General features: G+C 40.5%; 1 protein-coding gene across 1 annotated transcript; it reads left to right on the forward strand.

Moving 5' to 3' along the window:
- The first annotated feature begins 8,994 nt into the window (after positions 1-8,994).
- LOC147634989 (G-type lectin S-receptor-like serine/threonine-protein kinase At5g24080) lies at positions 8,995-9,900 on the forward strand. Its single transcript, XM_086803322.1, has one exon. It carries the CDS (start codon positions 8,995-8,997, stop codon positions 9,898-9,900), a length of 906 nt encoding a protein of 301 aa, XP_086659448.1.
- Positions 9,901-18,408: the final 8,508 nt, after the last annotated feature.

Below are 18,408 nucleotides of genomic sequence, written 5' to 3' on the forward strand. Positions count from 1 at the left end.
TAGAAGCTTATGTGCCAAAGAATAGGACCTCTTACTACTATGAAGCTCAGAACGAGTAGATTCAATCCAATCTAAGCATGAGGCATACACCTAAGTGCTTGGCCATTCAAGCGAGGTACTTCTCAAGTTTCTCAACTGCTTCCATGCTTCCGATTAGAGGTGAACCCTTTGATGAACCTGCATGGGGGAAGTAAAAAAGTAGCCTCTAGAAACATGTCATAAACAATCAAACATCACACCTTAGGTGTGTGCCATTAGCTATGGCATGCACACACTACATGCAAGATGTGGCATCAACATGCTTCAAGAAGCTTTTATAAACAAGCTAACATATACGAACTCTACACGTGAGATGTGGCCTAGCCATGGCTCATAAGCTTTCATGAGCATGTTTGCACATTGACAGCCTACATGAAATGTGTGAGATATCCATGGTGGCTCATAAGGTATGCTATGGCCACCATGGGTCATGAGTTTCTAGGAACGTGCTAGCACCTAGCATGTAGAAACTCAACCTGAGGTGTGATGTACGCATGGCTCACAAGTTACATGGACTTGCTTGCACATACAATCTACTAAATGATATCGCCAATTTCCATGAACATGATGAGACATCTAAACACTACACATAAACTTGGGTAACCAAGCCCCCCATGCACAATCAACGTATTTAGGCATTGCTAATGGCATGGCTATCGAGATCACTGATTGGGGCAATCACACATGAGAGGATGCACTTTGAGCTTGCTCAAACGAGCTACAAGGGGAGAGGAAATAAAAAAGTTCGACTGGGTGGATGTAAAAGCAGGAAAAGACAAAGGACTGCATGTGAAGAGACCATGGTGATGGGAATGGTGAAAAGGTGGAAAGATAAAAGAGGTAAAAGGGTTAAGATATTTATCAATGAATCATTGTTGGGCCTGTAGGAGCCATCCAAGGGGTCAAACACGACAATGTAGTAGCTCTCTTGTTGCACCTTATGACAAGGTTATTTAATGCTAAATCATCTTTGAAAGAGGTACCATCCCATGTGGATTGTACCACGGTTAAACATGTGGAATTGTACCTTATGGAAATGTGGGGATAGAGGCCTACTTCAAGTACATGAGTCATAATCATTATTCCATAACTGAAATATCCTCACCAAAATAAATTATTATTTCTACTATTTGAAATGCTTTATGTATAATAAATGGTTTTTTGGGGGGTTTTTTAATAGAACATTAATAAACTAGAAAAAAAGTGAAATGTGAAATTGGTGTAAAGAATTGTATAGGCAAAAACTTTGATCATATCTACTATAAGTGTTGGACAAAAAAAGAGGCATAATGGAATCTAGCAATATGCTTGGAATGATTAAAAAGAGAAAATGAAAGGATTTAGTAGTTGACAAAATGGTGATAGATGGATGCAACCTTGGTGACCCAAAATTCTTTCACTATGCACACATATTTAGGCTTACAATATGAATAGAACTCCTTAAGATTAGATAGGTAATATTTGAAAAATGATGTAGAATGAATGCCCATACTTCCAAGATGTGAGTTGAGATCTCTTCTACATTGTCAACACTTCCAAGTATGATGGTTTGGGAAGCTATGAATTGGTTTTGTGAGACCCCCCTCTAGGGGTGCCGGCGAGACGGAAGCAGCGTCGGCCTCCCGCGCAGGGGGGATCCACACTCGAGGCCTTGCCCACGGATGTTCGGACGAGAGACTAGCCCGGCGGTTCCTTCGAAACCGAGCCGAAAAAAACTTCCCTCGCCCGGAAGGCACAAAATGTGTAGTACAAAATTTTGAGTCCATTGTAGTACAAAATGTGTCCTCTAGACCCTTCATTGAAGACTAGCTGGCCAACCAACGAGATCCAGTATCAAAATGTGATTCACAAAAATCTTTCTTTTTAGTCGATCCGAATCTTCCTCGACGCACGCATGGGTGTCCTAGCAACCGCGAGCCCATGCATCAGCTAGTTAGAACCCTCTAGAATCCTCCTTAGGTTTCCTAGCACTTCATTCAAGGACCGCTTCATCGGTCCTCGCCCATCGTACCGGAAGCGCACCATTTTAACCGTACGGAGGCTGGTCAAGACCTCGACAGGCTTTGCCGCCCCGCAAACGACGTCCCTCGATGACTCCCTGCCAGCCTATTGCAACGAACCTCCGCTTAGTAAAACACATGCCAAATGCTTCCTCTAGCATTCTAGTGTAAAACAATCCTTTAAATGAAAACAGAGGTTCTATGCACAAGTAACAGCCTCGAGGAATGAAGCGTCTATCCATTTTCCATCAACTTCCATACTAGAATGACCTTCTAGTGAACCCTCTTCTTGACCCAATGCACATTTTCAAGAATATAGCCGAGGTGCTTTGGAAAATGATCACAAGAGCAAAGGAGAGCAAGGCACAACAAGATGATTTACAAGAGGTTCAACGCATGCACCACTTATGGGCCCAAAATAGAGTAGATGGAAAGGTGAAGCTACCAAAAGCACCATGGGTCAGACAAAGGACGAGCAACCGCGTGTAAAGAAGCGCATTAGTGAGTTTCATACCCCTATAGGATGCATGCATTGCTTGAAGGGAGGATTTACAAAGGACAATGAGCTTAGTGGCTTGAAGTCACGATTGGTACAAATTCTTGCAATTCGTGCTTCCTATAGCCATCAAGGATTGCCTCAACGCGATGACATTGGAGCATTAATTTATAAAATTGGTGCAGTGGTACATTAGCTATCAAGGAAAGAGATTAGTAGAGACACATTGGAAGCAACATGATTGAACTCCATCGAGGCTGTTACAATGGCTGAGAAATAAAAAGGTTCGGCTGGGTAAGTGTGAAAGCAAGACAGACAAAGGACTGCAAGTGAAGAGACCATGGTGAAAAGGTGGAGAGATAAAAGAAGTAAAAGGGTTAAGATGTTTATCAATGAGTCACTGTTGGGCCTGTAGAAGCCATCCAAGGGGTCAAACATGACAATGTAGTAGCTCTCTTGTTGCACCTTATGAGACAAGGTTATTTAATGCCAAGTCATCTTTGAAAGAGGTATCATCCCATGTGGATTGTACCAAGGTTAAACATGTGGGATTGTACCTTATGGACATGTGGGATAGAGGCCTACTTCAGGTACATAAGTCATGTACATGAAGGTTAAACATGTGGGATTGTACCAAGGTTAAACATGTGGGATTATACCTTATGGACATGTGGGATAGAGGCCTACTTCAGGTACGAGTCATGTCTTGATTCTTTTTTCATAACATAGACATGATATTTACAATGATGGATTTCACCTTTCCTAAGCATATGCATTTGAATAATTATTCCATAACTAAAATATCCTCACGACAATCAATTAAATTAATTAAAATAAATTATTATTTCTACTATTTGAAATGCTTTATGTATAATAACTAATTTTTTGGGGGGTTTTTCTAATAGAACATTAATGAAATTGGCGTAAAGAATTGTATAGGCAAAAACTTGGATCATATCTGCTATGAGTGTTGGACAAAAAAAGAGGCATAATGGAATTTAGCAATATGCATGGAGTGATTAAAAAGAGAAGATGAAAGGATTTAGTAGTTGGAAAAACGGTAATAGATGGATGCAACCTTGGTGACCCGAAATTCTTTCACTATGCACACATCTAGATAGGTAATATTTGGGAAATGATGTATAATAAATGCCCACACTGCGAAGATGTGAGTTGAAATCTCTTCTACATTGTCAACACTTCCAAGTACGATAGTTTGGGAAGCTATGAATTGGTTTAGAGAGGAGAAATCACCCTTCCCTAAGAGAAACTTGTTGATTATGAGTAATTAATTAGTATTGAATATATGATATTTTACCATTACAAGGGCTGTTATTTTAAGAATAGATCCAAAGGTGGCTTTAAATAAACATAGTTGGGATAATTTTACTTACCAAGGAAAGGTAAAGTGTGAGTATAAGGTTACGAAATGCTAAGACAATTTCAAAAAGAGAGGAACAAGAAATATTTAAGAAAGATTGGACAAACTCATTCAGCCTAGATAGACTAGACCCTTATTTACTCATAAAAATTATTATTTTACCAAATTTTAGGTTAATCGATTCAGTGAGAGAGTCAAACCAAGTATATTATAATCTAGAAGATTATAGTTTAGAAAATATTAAGCTCTAAGTATATTTTTCTTTGAGGCTGTGTTACACAAGAGAGTTTAGGAATACATCTCCAAACTAATGAATTACTAAGGTAAAATTACCACTAGTCTTGAAGAGATGGATCTTTTTGATATCAATAGCCTTCTAAAGAAGATGATTCTTGGAAAAGATATTAGATGTTTCACCTAGTCTCTAAAGTGGTCGATGACCATCAATCCCACTCACTGGAAAGAAAATTATGGACCATTAATAAGCACAGAAAAATCCTTTATGGATTACCTATTGATACTATTGAGTGTTTCCTAAAACTGTAAACAGCGTAAGAAACATGTTAGGAAAGCTCAAGTAGAGCGATGTGGTACCATCGAAGAAGTTGGAGGCCTCACGAAGTGAAGGGCAACTGCATCATCCCAGGAAGACATTTGGAAGGGATTCCATGCTTATAAGAATGACAGAATGAGGCACCTCTGAGAAGTCAAGAGGGAGGGGAAGGCACCAGGAGCATCAAAACAGGAGACAATAAGATCAAGAAGAGGAAGAATCGACAAATGTGGAATGTACATCAGTTGGACATTAAGACTGCATTCTTGAATGTTCATTTACATGAGCAGGTGTATGTATTACAGCCTCTTGGTTTTGTGAAAGGAGAAGAGTCTAAAGTATGCAGGTTGAAAAAGACTCTTTATGGCCTTAAGCAGGATCCTAGAGCATGGTATGAGAAGATTCATGCATACTAGGTGGCAAATGATTTTTATAACAATCCAACAGAGAGTACCCTCTATGTGAAGAGGAGTAAGGACATATTTTTGGTTATCATTCTATATGCTACTCACACGGGACACAATATAATCAGATTTCAGCCTTTAAGGCTGATTTGCAATCGTCGTTTGAGATGTCAGATTTGGGGTCCTTGCATTATTATTTGGGGATTTAGTTTATACAGCGCAATGATGGCATTGTTATGCTACAGTCTAAATATATACATAAGCTATTGAAGAGGTTTACTCCTCAAGATTGTAAACCTGTGGCTACACCTACAGAGACAGGTACTCGACTTAGTCTTCAAGATGCAAGAGACTCTTTTGATGCTAGTTTGAATCAGTAGGCTATTGGATCCCTTCTTTACGTATACAACACCGGGCCATATATATAGTATGTGGTCTCATAATTGAGCAGATTTATGCATAGCCTAGGTACGAAGCATTGGCAGGCTGCCAAGCGGCTTTTTCTCTATTTGCAGGGCACTCAGTATTCTGGATTGTTTTATCCAAAGGGGGGTGAGTCACAACTGCATGCTTTTAGTGATTTAGATTGGGCTGGATGTTATGACACACGAGTGTCCACTAGTGGGTTTTGCTTTCACCTTGGTGATTCATGTATATCATGGCTCAGCCAAGAAGGAATCAATAGTGGCTACTTCAAGCTATGAAGCTGATACAAGGAAGCTTTTATAGCTACAATTGAGTGTGTGTGGCTTGAATGTCTTATAGGTTGATTTGGGTGTTGGATAGTCATCTAGCACTACAATTTTCACTGACAGAGCCAGATCGCATTAGCAATTATAAGGAACCCAATGTTTCATGCTCGCACTAAGCACATTGAGGTGCATTACCACTTTATCAGGAAAAGACTCTGCAGTAGAGATCAGCTTGGTCTTTGTGCCTACACATGACAACATGGCAGATTTATTCATGAAGGCTCTTCCCCATGAAAAGTTTGAAGCATTTCATAAAGCTTTGGGATTACTACCTTTTCAGCATTGATTGTCCATACCTTGTACATGTTCACATTATCACTCTAGGGAGGATTTTTAGTATTATATGGTAGTGATATGTGTGAACACACTTAGGACCGCTGGGGCACTTTTTCCCTCACTAGGAGGTTTTTTTCCCCATACATATGTACACCCTCTTATCTACTCATTTTGCGGTGTGTACTTATCTTTTGTATCTCACACACATTTGTTCAATCTACTCTAGTAAGTTTGTGTGCTCTCAAGCTTCTCTATCTTGTGTGTGTGCATTGTTACAATCCTAACCCTAATTCCAACACATACTCTATTTTGGACTCGGGCACTTCAACATCTTGTTCACCATCTTGAGGACTCTAAACATCATCAACATTATTGTCAAAGTGTACGTCCACCATAATGAAAGGAAATCAAAGGAAAGGGTGCCAAAAAAGGGCGTTCACATACGAAAAGAGAGAAAACTAGGGTATATATTCATGCTTTGAAATTGTAGTAGGCTGGTCCAAAACCCTTGCAGGCTTCTCTCCAAATGGTCTTCACAAGCTCTCTCTCTTCGGTGAGAAAAAAGGAGAAGGAAGCTTGAATTTATAGGGAGGAAAAGTCGAAAGCAAGGTGTGCTTTTTGAGTTTCGTTTTTTTAACCCAAAACATATATAAAAGAGAGAAAGCTTTTTACAAAATCTTTGATGTGTTCTTTTTAGCAAGTTTTAAAATAACACTTAGTTGTAAAACCCAAAAGTATGTGGATTTCTCCAAATAAAACTGGTTGCTTGCGTTTTTTTTAAAAACCACTCACCATGCTTTTTTTTAAAAAATTTATCATGTTTAATATTTGGCAAGGGTGTACTAATCTTTTAAAAAACATATTACTTTTGTAATAACAAAACAGGTTGCTTTCTTTAAAAAAAAAGGTGTATGTGTAAAAATAAATAAATTGACAATACTGTTTTTTAATGTCACATGTCGACCTTATGTTTTTTCCTCTTGGGTAAACTGACAAGTTGCTTTCTAGAAACGATGCATGCTTTTGTCATTTGAAAAAAGCTATGCTATTTGTTTTTAGAAAATCTAATGGCTTGGGTTTTTTTTTCTCTGTGCGCACTGTTGCCTTACATGTAGACTATTTGATCTGCCCCTATGGTGTTGATGTTCTGCTCGCACGTGGACACAATGAATTCTATGGTCAATTGATTGCTAGCCCGGTGCACATAGGTAACTTTTCAACAATGTATCACTCACAGCCTACCTAGTAGCCATTCCGTGGATCTTGTTAGGGCATCGATTCTATCCATATGGGACAACGCAAATAATAGGTCAGGTCGGCCAGTAATGTGTAGTAGTACACAATGTCCTAACTCATAGGTATGTCACTAGAAAAACAAACATGCATCATTAAATCACAGTGGAAAAAATCTACATCTTCCATAGAGTATGAATTAATCCCAAAAACGATTACCATTAAGGATGTAAGATGGAAAAGGGGAATACATGATTTCAATGCAAACCATGGGAAAAGTGGGGTAACACTTACAAGTTTTGGCTCCATGCATCCTTACCTCACTTGTATCAGTTTAAGGCAAGCTCTGATACCAAGTGTCAAGGGTTTCTCTCGCGAGCAAAATCTTCTCGTATCCCTTAAACACAAGTCAAACACATGTTAATCTAAATTAGTCTCGGCAAGCTCAGGCTCACCACTAAACCATAGATATGGGAACACTAGATCAACCCGCGAGCATAAAGTTCAAGGTCTTCTATAGAGCAAACCATACTGAATAGGCCCTAGTGTCCCATTCCACCATAGCCCATCTCGAGGGACCGTCAGTAGGAGGCCGTCTACATCCTATGAAGTGGCGGAAATCGGTTAGCACTTTTGTGGTCCAGGTATTGACCATCATAGAATAAAACATACAACTCCACACATAACCCCTACTTATATAGCTTTTTCCAGAAAAACGTTATACTTATGGGATTATTATTTATGAGTCACTTATTATGACTTATTGGCATTGAACCTTATAGTAATGGACTTCCTTTCCTAATCCTTGGCCCCCTAATCCCAAGATTAGGGTCGGCTAGCGCATGGTTAGCATTAGGTATGTAACATGGTGGTTTTCAACCTTGTCTCTTTTCTTGTAGTAGGCAGTGGGGCCAACTTAATGGCTTTTGCAAGTGTACGTGGTTCTTGAGCTGTGACACCACGCCCTATGGATTGTCGTAAGGCATGGGGAAGCGGTACATTTGGTCCTCTTCAAGACAGATCAAAAGGCAACTATAAAGAAAGTTTACGGAAATGGAGAACGAAATCATTTACAGACTCATTCCCATGCTGCTTATGGAGCTCTTCACGTTAACTTGGCTGGGTATAGATGTATTGAGTGGGAGCAAACTGTTGTTTGTAGGAGCAAATACCTCATCCGAAGGCCACGAAAAGATTGGATGCAAACAGCTACGATGCTGCCCGAACCAAACGAGGGCCAAGCCATGAAGCCAATGTGCAAGCAGCAATGCTCAATCGAAGGGGTGGAAGGAGTGTACAATTTAAACCTCTTTCTTTTACCCACTTGTGATGACATTGAAGGAGTGTATGATTTAAACCTCTCTCTTTCACCCACTTGTAACCTCTCTCTTTCACCCACTTGTGATGACATTGAACGAGTGTATGATTTAAACCTCTCTCTTTCAGCCACTTGTGATGACATTGAAGGAGTGTATGATTTAAACCTGGATCCTTTTCGTGTGAAAAGGCCCTTAAAGCAGATGCTTCTGTCACACATATTTGGTATGATATATATTTTGAAAATGGTTGCTTTTGACAAACTATGGTGTCAAGATGTGGTCCGATTCTCGTGGAACCTCGCCGGCGGCATGGAAATCGACGCTATGAGCCTCGTAGATACCGTCTTCTCTCTACAAGGCAGCAGCTACTTGTGTAACATTTCCTCGTGTGTATAAGTTGGTGTGCAAAAAGACAAGATGAGGACCTTGGGATCCATCGCGAGCCTGCAAGGCTCCCATCGCCGTAGAAGAGGTGAAAATCGATTATAAAAGACCCTATGAGCTTGGTGATGCGTAGTAGATACCGTCTTCTCTCTACATCATGGCAGCAGCTACTTGCGGCCGCCTGCTCTTGCTCTTCCTTCTGTCTCAGTCTGTTTCGTTTGCAGCTTCCAGTTCCCTGTATAGTCTCAGCCTCACCTCAACGCTCGCAGGCAAGGATACCCTGGTGTCTCGGAACGGACTGTTTGCCCTGGGCTTTGCCGAGGTGGGCGGCGGCGCGGGCACCAGCTCGTTTTACCTCGCCATCTGGTACCAGAGCGTCGGACCATCGGCGGACGGCCTGGTGTGGACGGCCACCACACGCTCTTATGTAGCTAGTGATGCCCTCCTGCAGCTGGACGCTTCAGGAGACCTCATCCTCTTCGTCTCCCAAGACACCAACCTTGCTATCACTTGGGCCACCCAGACACAGCACATGGGCGTTTCCTACGCAAATCTCACAGACGCAGGAAACCTTGTCCTCTACAACGCAAACTCGCAGCCCATTTGGCAGTCTTTCCAGCACCCCACCAATACACTCCTGCCGAGCCAGTTCTTGTACACGGACAATGTCCTGCAGAGTTGGGCGGCGCCCACGAACCCTTTCCCCGGCCCATTTCAGCTCATCCTGCAAGAAGATGAGAACCTAGTTGTATACAAAGGCACCGTCGACCAGCAAATCCCATGCTGGGCCAGTGGCACCCAACGCAGCGGTGGGCTCGCTCCAGGCCCTGTCTATGCCGAGCTTAATTCACAGGGCTCCTTCTTAATCCATCTTTCTGATAATCGTGAGGAAACTTTGGTACTGTACAATAGCTCGGATTATGGCAACGCTAGCAGATTAACTCTTGATTCGGATGGTTTTCTTCGCCTCTACACCTGGAATGGTGCTAACACCAGCACATGGCAAACTGTGTGGAGCACCAGCATGTCCGTCAGCTGTTATTCGCCCTCGCCATCAGTCTAGCGCCCTTATCTCCATCTCCCATCACGAGTGCAAGGTCATCCTCTCCATCTCTAGTTCCAACAACGCCAAGTGCAAAGGCACCTCCTTCTACTTGGCCTCCATCCCCACCTCAAGATAATCCCACATTTCCTGTGTGCCCGTAGTGAATGTTGCGTCGTCAATAAGCTACGTATCCATTTGTCCCCGTCGTGAATGTTGCGTCATTAATAAGCTACGTATCCATTCCCTTTCACTATCTGTGAGAAGGTGTCTAATGTCATAAATTCCTATCTTAGTACCTAAATTTCTTTGCTCAAAACCTTTATACCCTTTCTCGTCTAGAATGTGAAATTCAACAATCATTAATAGAGTCTATATATGACCAAGAGAGAGAGAGAGATGTGGTGAATGACAAGTTCAAAAAATGCTTAGAAGCTTATGTGCCAAAGAATAGGACCTCTTACTACTATGAAGCTCAGAACGAGTAGATTCAATCCAATCTAAGCATGAGGCATACACCTAAGTGCTTGGCCATTCAAGCGAGGTACTTCTCAAGTTTCTCAACTGCTTCCATGCTTCCGATTAGAGGTGAACCCTTTGATGAACCTGCATGGGGGAAGTAAAAAAGTAGCCTCTAGAAACATGTCATAAACAATCAAACATCACACCTTAGGTGTGTGCCATTAGCTATGGCATGCACACACTACATGCAAGATGTGGCATCAACATGCTTCAAGAAGCTTTTATAAACAAGCTAACATATACGAACTCTACACGTGAGATGTGGCCTAGCCATGGCTCATAAGCTTTCATGAGCATGTTTGCACATTGACAGCCTACATGAAATGTGTGAGATATCCATGGTGGCTCATAAGGTATGCTATGGCCACCATGGGTCATGAGTTTCTAGGAACGTGCTAGCACCTAGCATGTAGAAACTCAACCTGAGGTGTGATGTACGCATGGCTCACAAGTTACATGGACTTGCTTGCACATACAATCTACTAAATGATATCGCCAATTTCCATGAACATGATGAGACATCTAAACACTACACATAAACTTGGGTAACCAAGCCCCCCATGCACAATCAACGTATTTAGGCATTGCTAATGGCATGGCTATCGAGATCACTGATTGGGGCAATCACACATGAGAGGATGCACTTTGAGCTTGCTCAAACGAGCTACAAGGGGAGAGGAAATAAAAAAGTTCGACTGGGTGGATGTAAAAGCAGGAAAAGACAAAGGACTGCATGTGAAGAGACCATGGTGATGGGAATGGTGAAAAGGTGGAAAGATAAAAGAGGTAAAAGGGTTAAGATATTTATCAATGAATCATTGTTGGGCCTGTAGGAGCCATCCAAGGGGTCAAACACGACAATGTAGTAGCTCTCTTGTTGCACCTTATGACAAGGTTATTTAATGCTAAATCATCTTTGAAAGAGGTACCATCCCATGTGGATTGTACCACGGTTAAACATGTGGAATTGTACCTTATGGAAATGTGGGGATAGAGGCCTACTTCAAGTACATGAGTCATAATCATTATTCCATAACTGAAATATCCTCACCAAAATAAATTATTATTTCTACTATTTGAAATGCTTTATGTATAATAAATGGTTTTTTGGGGGGTTTTTTAATAGAACATTAATAAACTAGAAAAAAAGTGAAATGTGAAATTGGTGTAAAGAATTGTATAGGCAAAAACTTTGATCATATCTACTATAAGTGTTGGACAAAAAAAGAGGCATAATGGAATCTAGCAATATGCTTGGAATGATTAAAAAGAGAAAATGAAAGGATTTAGTAGTTGACAAAATGGTGATAGATGGATGCAACCTTGGTGACCCAAAATTCTTTCACTATGCACACATATTTAGGCTTACAATATGAATAGAACTCCTTAAGATTAGATAGGTAATATTTGAAAAATGATGTAGAATGAATGCCCATACTTCCAAGATGTGAGTTGAGATCTCTTCTACATTGTCAACACTTCCAAGTATGATGGTTTGGGAAGCTATGAATTGGTTTTGTGAGACCCCCCTCTAGGGGTGCCGGCGAGACGGAAGCAGCGTCGGCCTCCCGCGCAGGGGGGATCCACACTCGAGGCCTTGCCCACGGATGTTCGGACGAGAGACTAGCCCGGCGGTTCCTTCGAAACCGAGCCGAAAAAAACTTCCCTCGCCCGGAAGGCACAAAATGTGTAGTACAAAATTTTGAGTCCATTGTAGTACAAAATGTGTCCTCTAGACCCTTCATTGAAGACTAGCTGGCCAACCAACGAGATCCAGTATCAAAATGTGATTCACAAAAATCTTTCTTTTTAGTCGATCCGAATCTTCCTCGACGCACGCATGGGTGTCCTAGCAACCGCGAGCCCATGCATCAGCTAGTTAGAACCCTCTAGAATCCTCCTTAGGTTTCCTAGCACTTCATTCAAGGACCGCTTCATCGGTCCTCGCCCATCGTACCGGAAGCGCACCATTTTAACCGTACGGAGGCTGGTCAAGACCTCGACAGGCTTTGCCGCCCCGCAAACGACGTCCCTCGATGACTCCCTGCCAGCCTATTGCAACGAACCTCCGCTTAGTAAAACACATGCCAAATGCTTCCTCTAGCATTCTAGTGTAAAACAATCCTTTAAATGAAAACAGAGGTTCTATGCACAAGTAACAGCCTCGAGGAATGAAGCGTCTATCCATTTTCCATCAACTTCCATACTAGAATGACCTTCTAGTGAACCCTCTTCTTGACCCAATGCACATTTTCAAGAATATAGCCGAGGTGCTTTGGAAAATGATCACAAGAGCAAAGGAGAGCAAGGCACAACAAGATGATTTACAAGAGGTTCAACGCATGCACCACTTATGGGCCCAAAATAGAGTAGATGGAAAGGTGAAGCTACCAAAAGCACCATGGGTCAGACAAAGGACGAGCAACCGCGTGTAAAGAAGCGCATTAGTGAGTTTCATACCCCTATAGGATGCATGCATTGCTTGAAGGGAGGATTTACAAAGGACAATGAGCTTAGTGGCTTGAAGTCACGATTGGTACAAATTCTTGCAATTCGTGCTTCCTATAGCCATCAAGGATTGCCTCAACGCGATGACATTGGAGCATTAATTTATAAAATTGGTGCAGTGGTACATTAGCTATCAAGGAAAGAGATTAGTAGAGACACATTGGAAGCAACATGATTGAACTCCATCGAGGCTGTTACAATGGCTGAGAAATAAAAAGGTTCGGCTGGGTAAGTGTGAAAGCAAGACAGACAAAGGACTGCAAGTGAAGAGACCATGGTGAAAAGGTGGAGAGATAAAAGAAGTAAAAGGGTTAAGATGTTTATCAATGAGTCACTGTTGGGCCTGTAGAAGCCATCCAAGGGGTCAAACATGACAATGTAGTAGCTCTCTTGTTGCACCTTATGAGACAAGGTTATTTAATGCCAAGTCATCTTTGAAAGAGGTATCATCCCATGTGGATTGTACCAAGGTTAAACATGTGGGATTGTACCTTATGGACATGTGGGATAGAGGCCTACTTCAGGTACATAAGTCATGTACATGAAGGTTAAACATGTGGGATTGTACCAAGGTTAAACATGTGGGATTATACCTTATGGACATGTGGGATAGAGGCCTACTTCAGGTACGAGTCATGTCTTGATTCTTTTTTCATAACATAGACATGATATTTACAATGATGGATTTCACCTTTCCTAAGCATATGCATTTGAATAATTATTCCATAACTAAAATATCCTCACGACAATCAATTAAATTAATTAAAATAAATTATTATTTCTACTATTTGAAATGCTTTATGTATAATAACTAATTTTTTGGGGGGTTTTTCTAATAGAACATTAATGAAATTGGCGTAAAGAATTGTATAGGCAAAAACTTGGATCATATCTGCTATGAGTGTTGGACAAAAAAAGAGGCATAATGGAATTTAGCAATATGCATGGAGTGATTAAAAAGAGAAGATGAAAGGATTTAGTAGTTGGAAAAACGGTAATAGATGGATGCAACCTTGGTGACCCGAAATTCTTTCACTATGCACACATCTAGATAGGTAATATTTGGGAAATGATGTATAATAAATGCCCACACTGCGAAGATGTGAGTTGAAATCTCTTCTACATTGTCAACACTTCCAAGTACGATAGTTTGGGAAGCTATGAATTGGTTTAGAGAGGAGAAATCACCCTTCCCTAAGAGAAACTTGTTGATTATGAGTAATTAATTAGTATTGAATATATGATATTTTACCATTACAAGGGCTGTTATTTTAAGAATAGATCCAAAGGTGGCTTTAAATAAACATAGTTGGGATAATTTTACTTACCAAGGAAAGGTAAAGTGTGAGTATAAGGTTACGAAATGCTAAGACAATTTCAAAAAGAGAGGAACAAGAAATATTTAAGAAAGATTGGACAAACTCATTCAGCCTAGATAGACTAGACCCTTATTTACTCATAAAAATTATTATTTTACCAAATTTTAGGTTAATCGATTCAGTGAGAGAGTCAAACCAAGTATATTATAATCTAGAAGATTATAGTTTAGAAAATATTAAGCTCTAAGTATATTTTTCTTTGAGGCTGTGTTACACAAGAGAGTTTAGGAATACATCTCCAAACTAATGAATTACTAAGGTAAAATTACCACTAGTCTTGAAGAGATGGATCTTTTTGATATCAATAGCCTTCTAAAGAAGATGATTCTTGGAAAAGATATTAGATGTTTCACCTAGTCTCTAAAGTGGTCGATGACCATCAATCCCACTCACTGGAAAGAAAATTATGGACCATTAATAAGCACAGAAAAATCCTTTATGGATTACCTATTGATACTATTGAGTGTTTCCTAAAACTGTAAACAGCGTAAGAAACATGTTAGGAAAGCTCAAGTAGAGCGATGTGGTACCATCGAAGAAGTTGGAGGCCTCACGAAGTGAAGGGCAACTGCATCATCCCAGGAAGACATTTGGAAGGGATTCCATGCTTATAAGAATGACAGAATGAGGCACCTCTGAGAAGTCAAGAGGGAGGGGAAGGCACCAGGAGCATCAAAACAGGAGACAATAAGATCAAGAAGAGGAAGAATCGACAAATGTGGAATGTACATCAGTTGGACATTAAGACTGCATTCTTGAATGTTCATTTACATGAGCAGGTGTATGTATTACAGCCTCTTGGTTTTGTGAAAGGAGAAGAGTCTAAAGTATGCAGGTTGAAAAAGACTCTTTATGGCCTTAAGCAGGATCCTAGAGCATGGTATGAGAAGATTCATGCATACTAGGTGGCAAATGATTTTTATAACAATCCAACAGAGAGTACCCTCTATGTGAAGAGGAGTAAGGACATATTTTTGGTTATCATTCTATATGCTACTCACACGGGACACAATATAATCAGATTTCAGCCTTTAAGGCTGATTTGCAATCGTCGTTTGAGATGTCAGATTTGGGGTCCTTGCATTATTATTTGGGGATTTAGTTTATACAGCGCAATGATGGCATTGTTATGCTACAGTCTAAATATATACATAAGCTATTGAAGAGGTTTACTCCTCAAGATTGTAAACCTGTGGCTACACCTACAGAGACAGGTACTCGACTTAGTCTTCAAGATGCAAGAGACTCTTTTGATGCTAGTTTGAATCAGTAGGCTATTGGATCCCTTCTTTACGTATACAACACCGGGCCATATATATAGTATGTGGTCTCATAATTGAGCAGATTTATGCATAGCCTAGGTACGAAGCATTGGCAGGCTGCCAAGCGGCTTTTTCTCTATTTGCAGGGCACTCAGTATTCTGGATTGTTTTATCCAAAGGGGGGTGAGTCACAACTGCATGCTTTTAGTGATTTAGATTGGGCTGGATGTTATGACACACGAGTGTCCACTAGTGGGTTTTGCTTTCACCTTGGTGATTCATGTATATCATGGCTCAGCCAAGAAGGAATCAATAGTGGCTACTTCAAGCTATGAAGCTGATACAAGGAAGCTTTTATAGCTACAATTGAGTGTGTGTGGCTTGAATGTCTTATAGGTTGATTTGGGTGTTGGATAGTCATCTAGCACTACAATTTTCACTGACAGAGCCAGATCGCATTAGCAATTATAAGGAACCCAATGTTTCATGCTCGCACTAAGCACATTGAGGTGCATTACCACTTTATCAAGAAAAGACTCTGCAGTAGAGATCAGCTTGGTCTTTGTGCCTACACATGACAACATGGCAGATTTATTCATGAAGGCTCTTCCCCATGAAAAGTTTGAAGCATTTCATAAAGCTTTGGGATTACTACCTTTTCAGCATTGATTGTCCATACCTTGTACATGTTCACATTATCACTCTAGGGAGGATTTTTAGTATTATATGGTAGTGATATGTGTGAACACACTTAGGACCGCTGGGGCACTTTTTCCCTCACTAGGAGGTTTTTTTCCCCATACATATGTACACCCTCTTATCTACTCATTTTGCGGTGTGTACTTATCTTTTGTATCTCACACACATTTGTTCAATCTACTCTAGTAAGTTTGTGTGCTCTCAAGCTTCTCTATCTTGTGTGTGTGCATTGTTACAATCCTAACCCTAATTCCAACACATACTCTATTTTGGACTCGGGCACTTCAACATCTTGTTCACCATCTTGAGGACTCTAAACATCATCAACATTATTGTCAAAGTGTACGTCCACCATAATGAAAGGAAATCAAAGGAAAGGGTGCCAAAAAAGGGCGTTCACATACGAAAAGAGAGAAAACTAGGGTATATATTCATGCTTTGAAATTGTAGTAGGCTGGTCCAAAACCCTTGCAGGCTTCTCTCCAAATGGTCTTCACAAGCTCTCTCTCTTCGGTGAGAAAAAAGGAGAAGGAAGCTTGAATTTATAGGGAGGAAAAGTCGAAAGCAAGGTGTGCTTTTTGAGTTTCGTTTTTTTAACCCAAAACATATATAAAAGAGAGAAAGCTTTTTACAAAATCTTTGATGTGTTCTTTTTAGCAAGTTTTAAAATAACACTTAGTTGTAAAACCCAAAAGTATGTGGATTTCTCCAAATAAAACTGGTTGCTTGCGTTTTTTTTAAAAACCACTCACCATGCTTTTTTTTAAAAAATTTATCATGTTTAATATTTGGCAAGGGTGTACTAATCTTTTAAAAAACATATTACTTTTGTAATAACAAAACAGGTTGCTTTCTTTAAAAAAAAAGGTGTATGTGTAAAAATAAATAAATTGACAATACTGTTTTTTAATGTCACATGTCGACCTTATGTTTTTTCCTCTTGGGTAAACTGACAAGTTGCTTTCTAGAAACGATGCATGCTTTTGTCATTTGAAAAAAGCTATGCTATTTGTTTTTAGAAAATCTAATGGCTTGGGTTTTTTTTTCTCTGTGCGCACTGTTGCCTTACATGTAGACTATTTGATCTGCCCCTATGGTGTTGATGTTCTGCTCGCACGTGGACACAATGAATTCTATGGTCAATTGATTGCTAGCCCGGTGCACATAGGTAACTTTTCAACAATGTATCACTCACAGCCTACCTAGTAGCCATTCCGTGGATCTTGTTAGGGCATCGATTCTATCCATATGGGACAACGCAAATAATAGGTCAGGTCGGCCAGTAATGTGTAGTAGTACACAATGTCCTAACTCATAGGTATGTCACTAGAAAAACAAACATGCATCATTAAATCACAGTGGAAAAAATCTACATCTTCCATAGAGTATGAATTAATCCCAAAAACGATTACCATTAAGGATGTAAGATGGAAAAGGGGAATACATGATTTCAATGCAAACCATGGGAAAAGTGGGGTAACACTTACAAGTTTTGGCTCCATGCATCCTTACCTCACTTGTATCAGTTTAAGGCAAGCTCTGATACCAAGTGTCAAGGGTTTCTCTCGCGAGCAAAATCTTCTCGTATCCCTTAAACACAAGTCAAACACATGTTAATCTAAATTAGTCTCGGCAAGCTCAGGCTCACCACTAAACCATAGATATGGGAACACTAGATCAACCCGCGAGCATAAAGTTCAAGGTCTTCTATAGAGCAAACCATACTGAATAGGCCCTAGTGTCCCATTCCACCATAGCCCATCTCGAGGGACCGTCAGTAGGAGGCCGTCTACATCCTATGAAGTGGCGGAAATCGGTTAGCACTTTTGTGGTCCAGGTATTGACCATCATAGAATAAAACATACAACTCCACACATAACCCCTACTTATATAGCTTTTTCCAGAAAAACGTTATACTTATGGGATTATTATTTATGAGTCACTTATTATGACTTATTGGCATTGACCCTTATAGTAATGGACTTCCTTTCCTAATCCTTGGCCCCCTAATCCCAAGATTAGGGTCGGCTAGCGCATGGTTAGCATTAGGTATGTAACATGGTGGTTTTCAACCTTGTCTCTTTTCTTGTAGTAGGCAGTGGGGCCAACTTAATGGCTTTTGCAAGTGTACGTGGTTCTTGAGCTGTGACACCACGCCC

The sequence above is a fragment of the Cibotium barometz genome, chromosome 10 (assembly GCF_041138505.1).
Source record: "Cibotium barometz isolate CiBa-2024 chromosome 10, ASM4113850v1, whole genome shotgun sequence".
Classification (NCBI taxonomy): domain Eukaryota; kingdom Viridiplantae; phylum Streptophyta; class Polypodiopsida; order Cyatheales; family Cibotiaceae; genus Cibotium; species Cibotium barometz.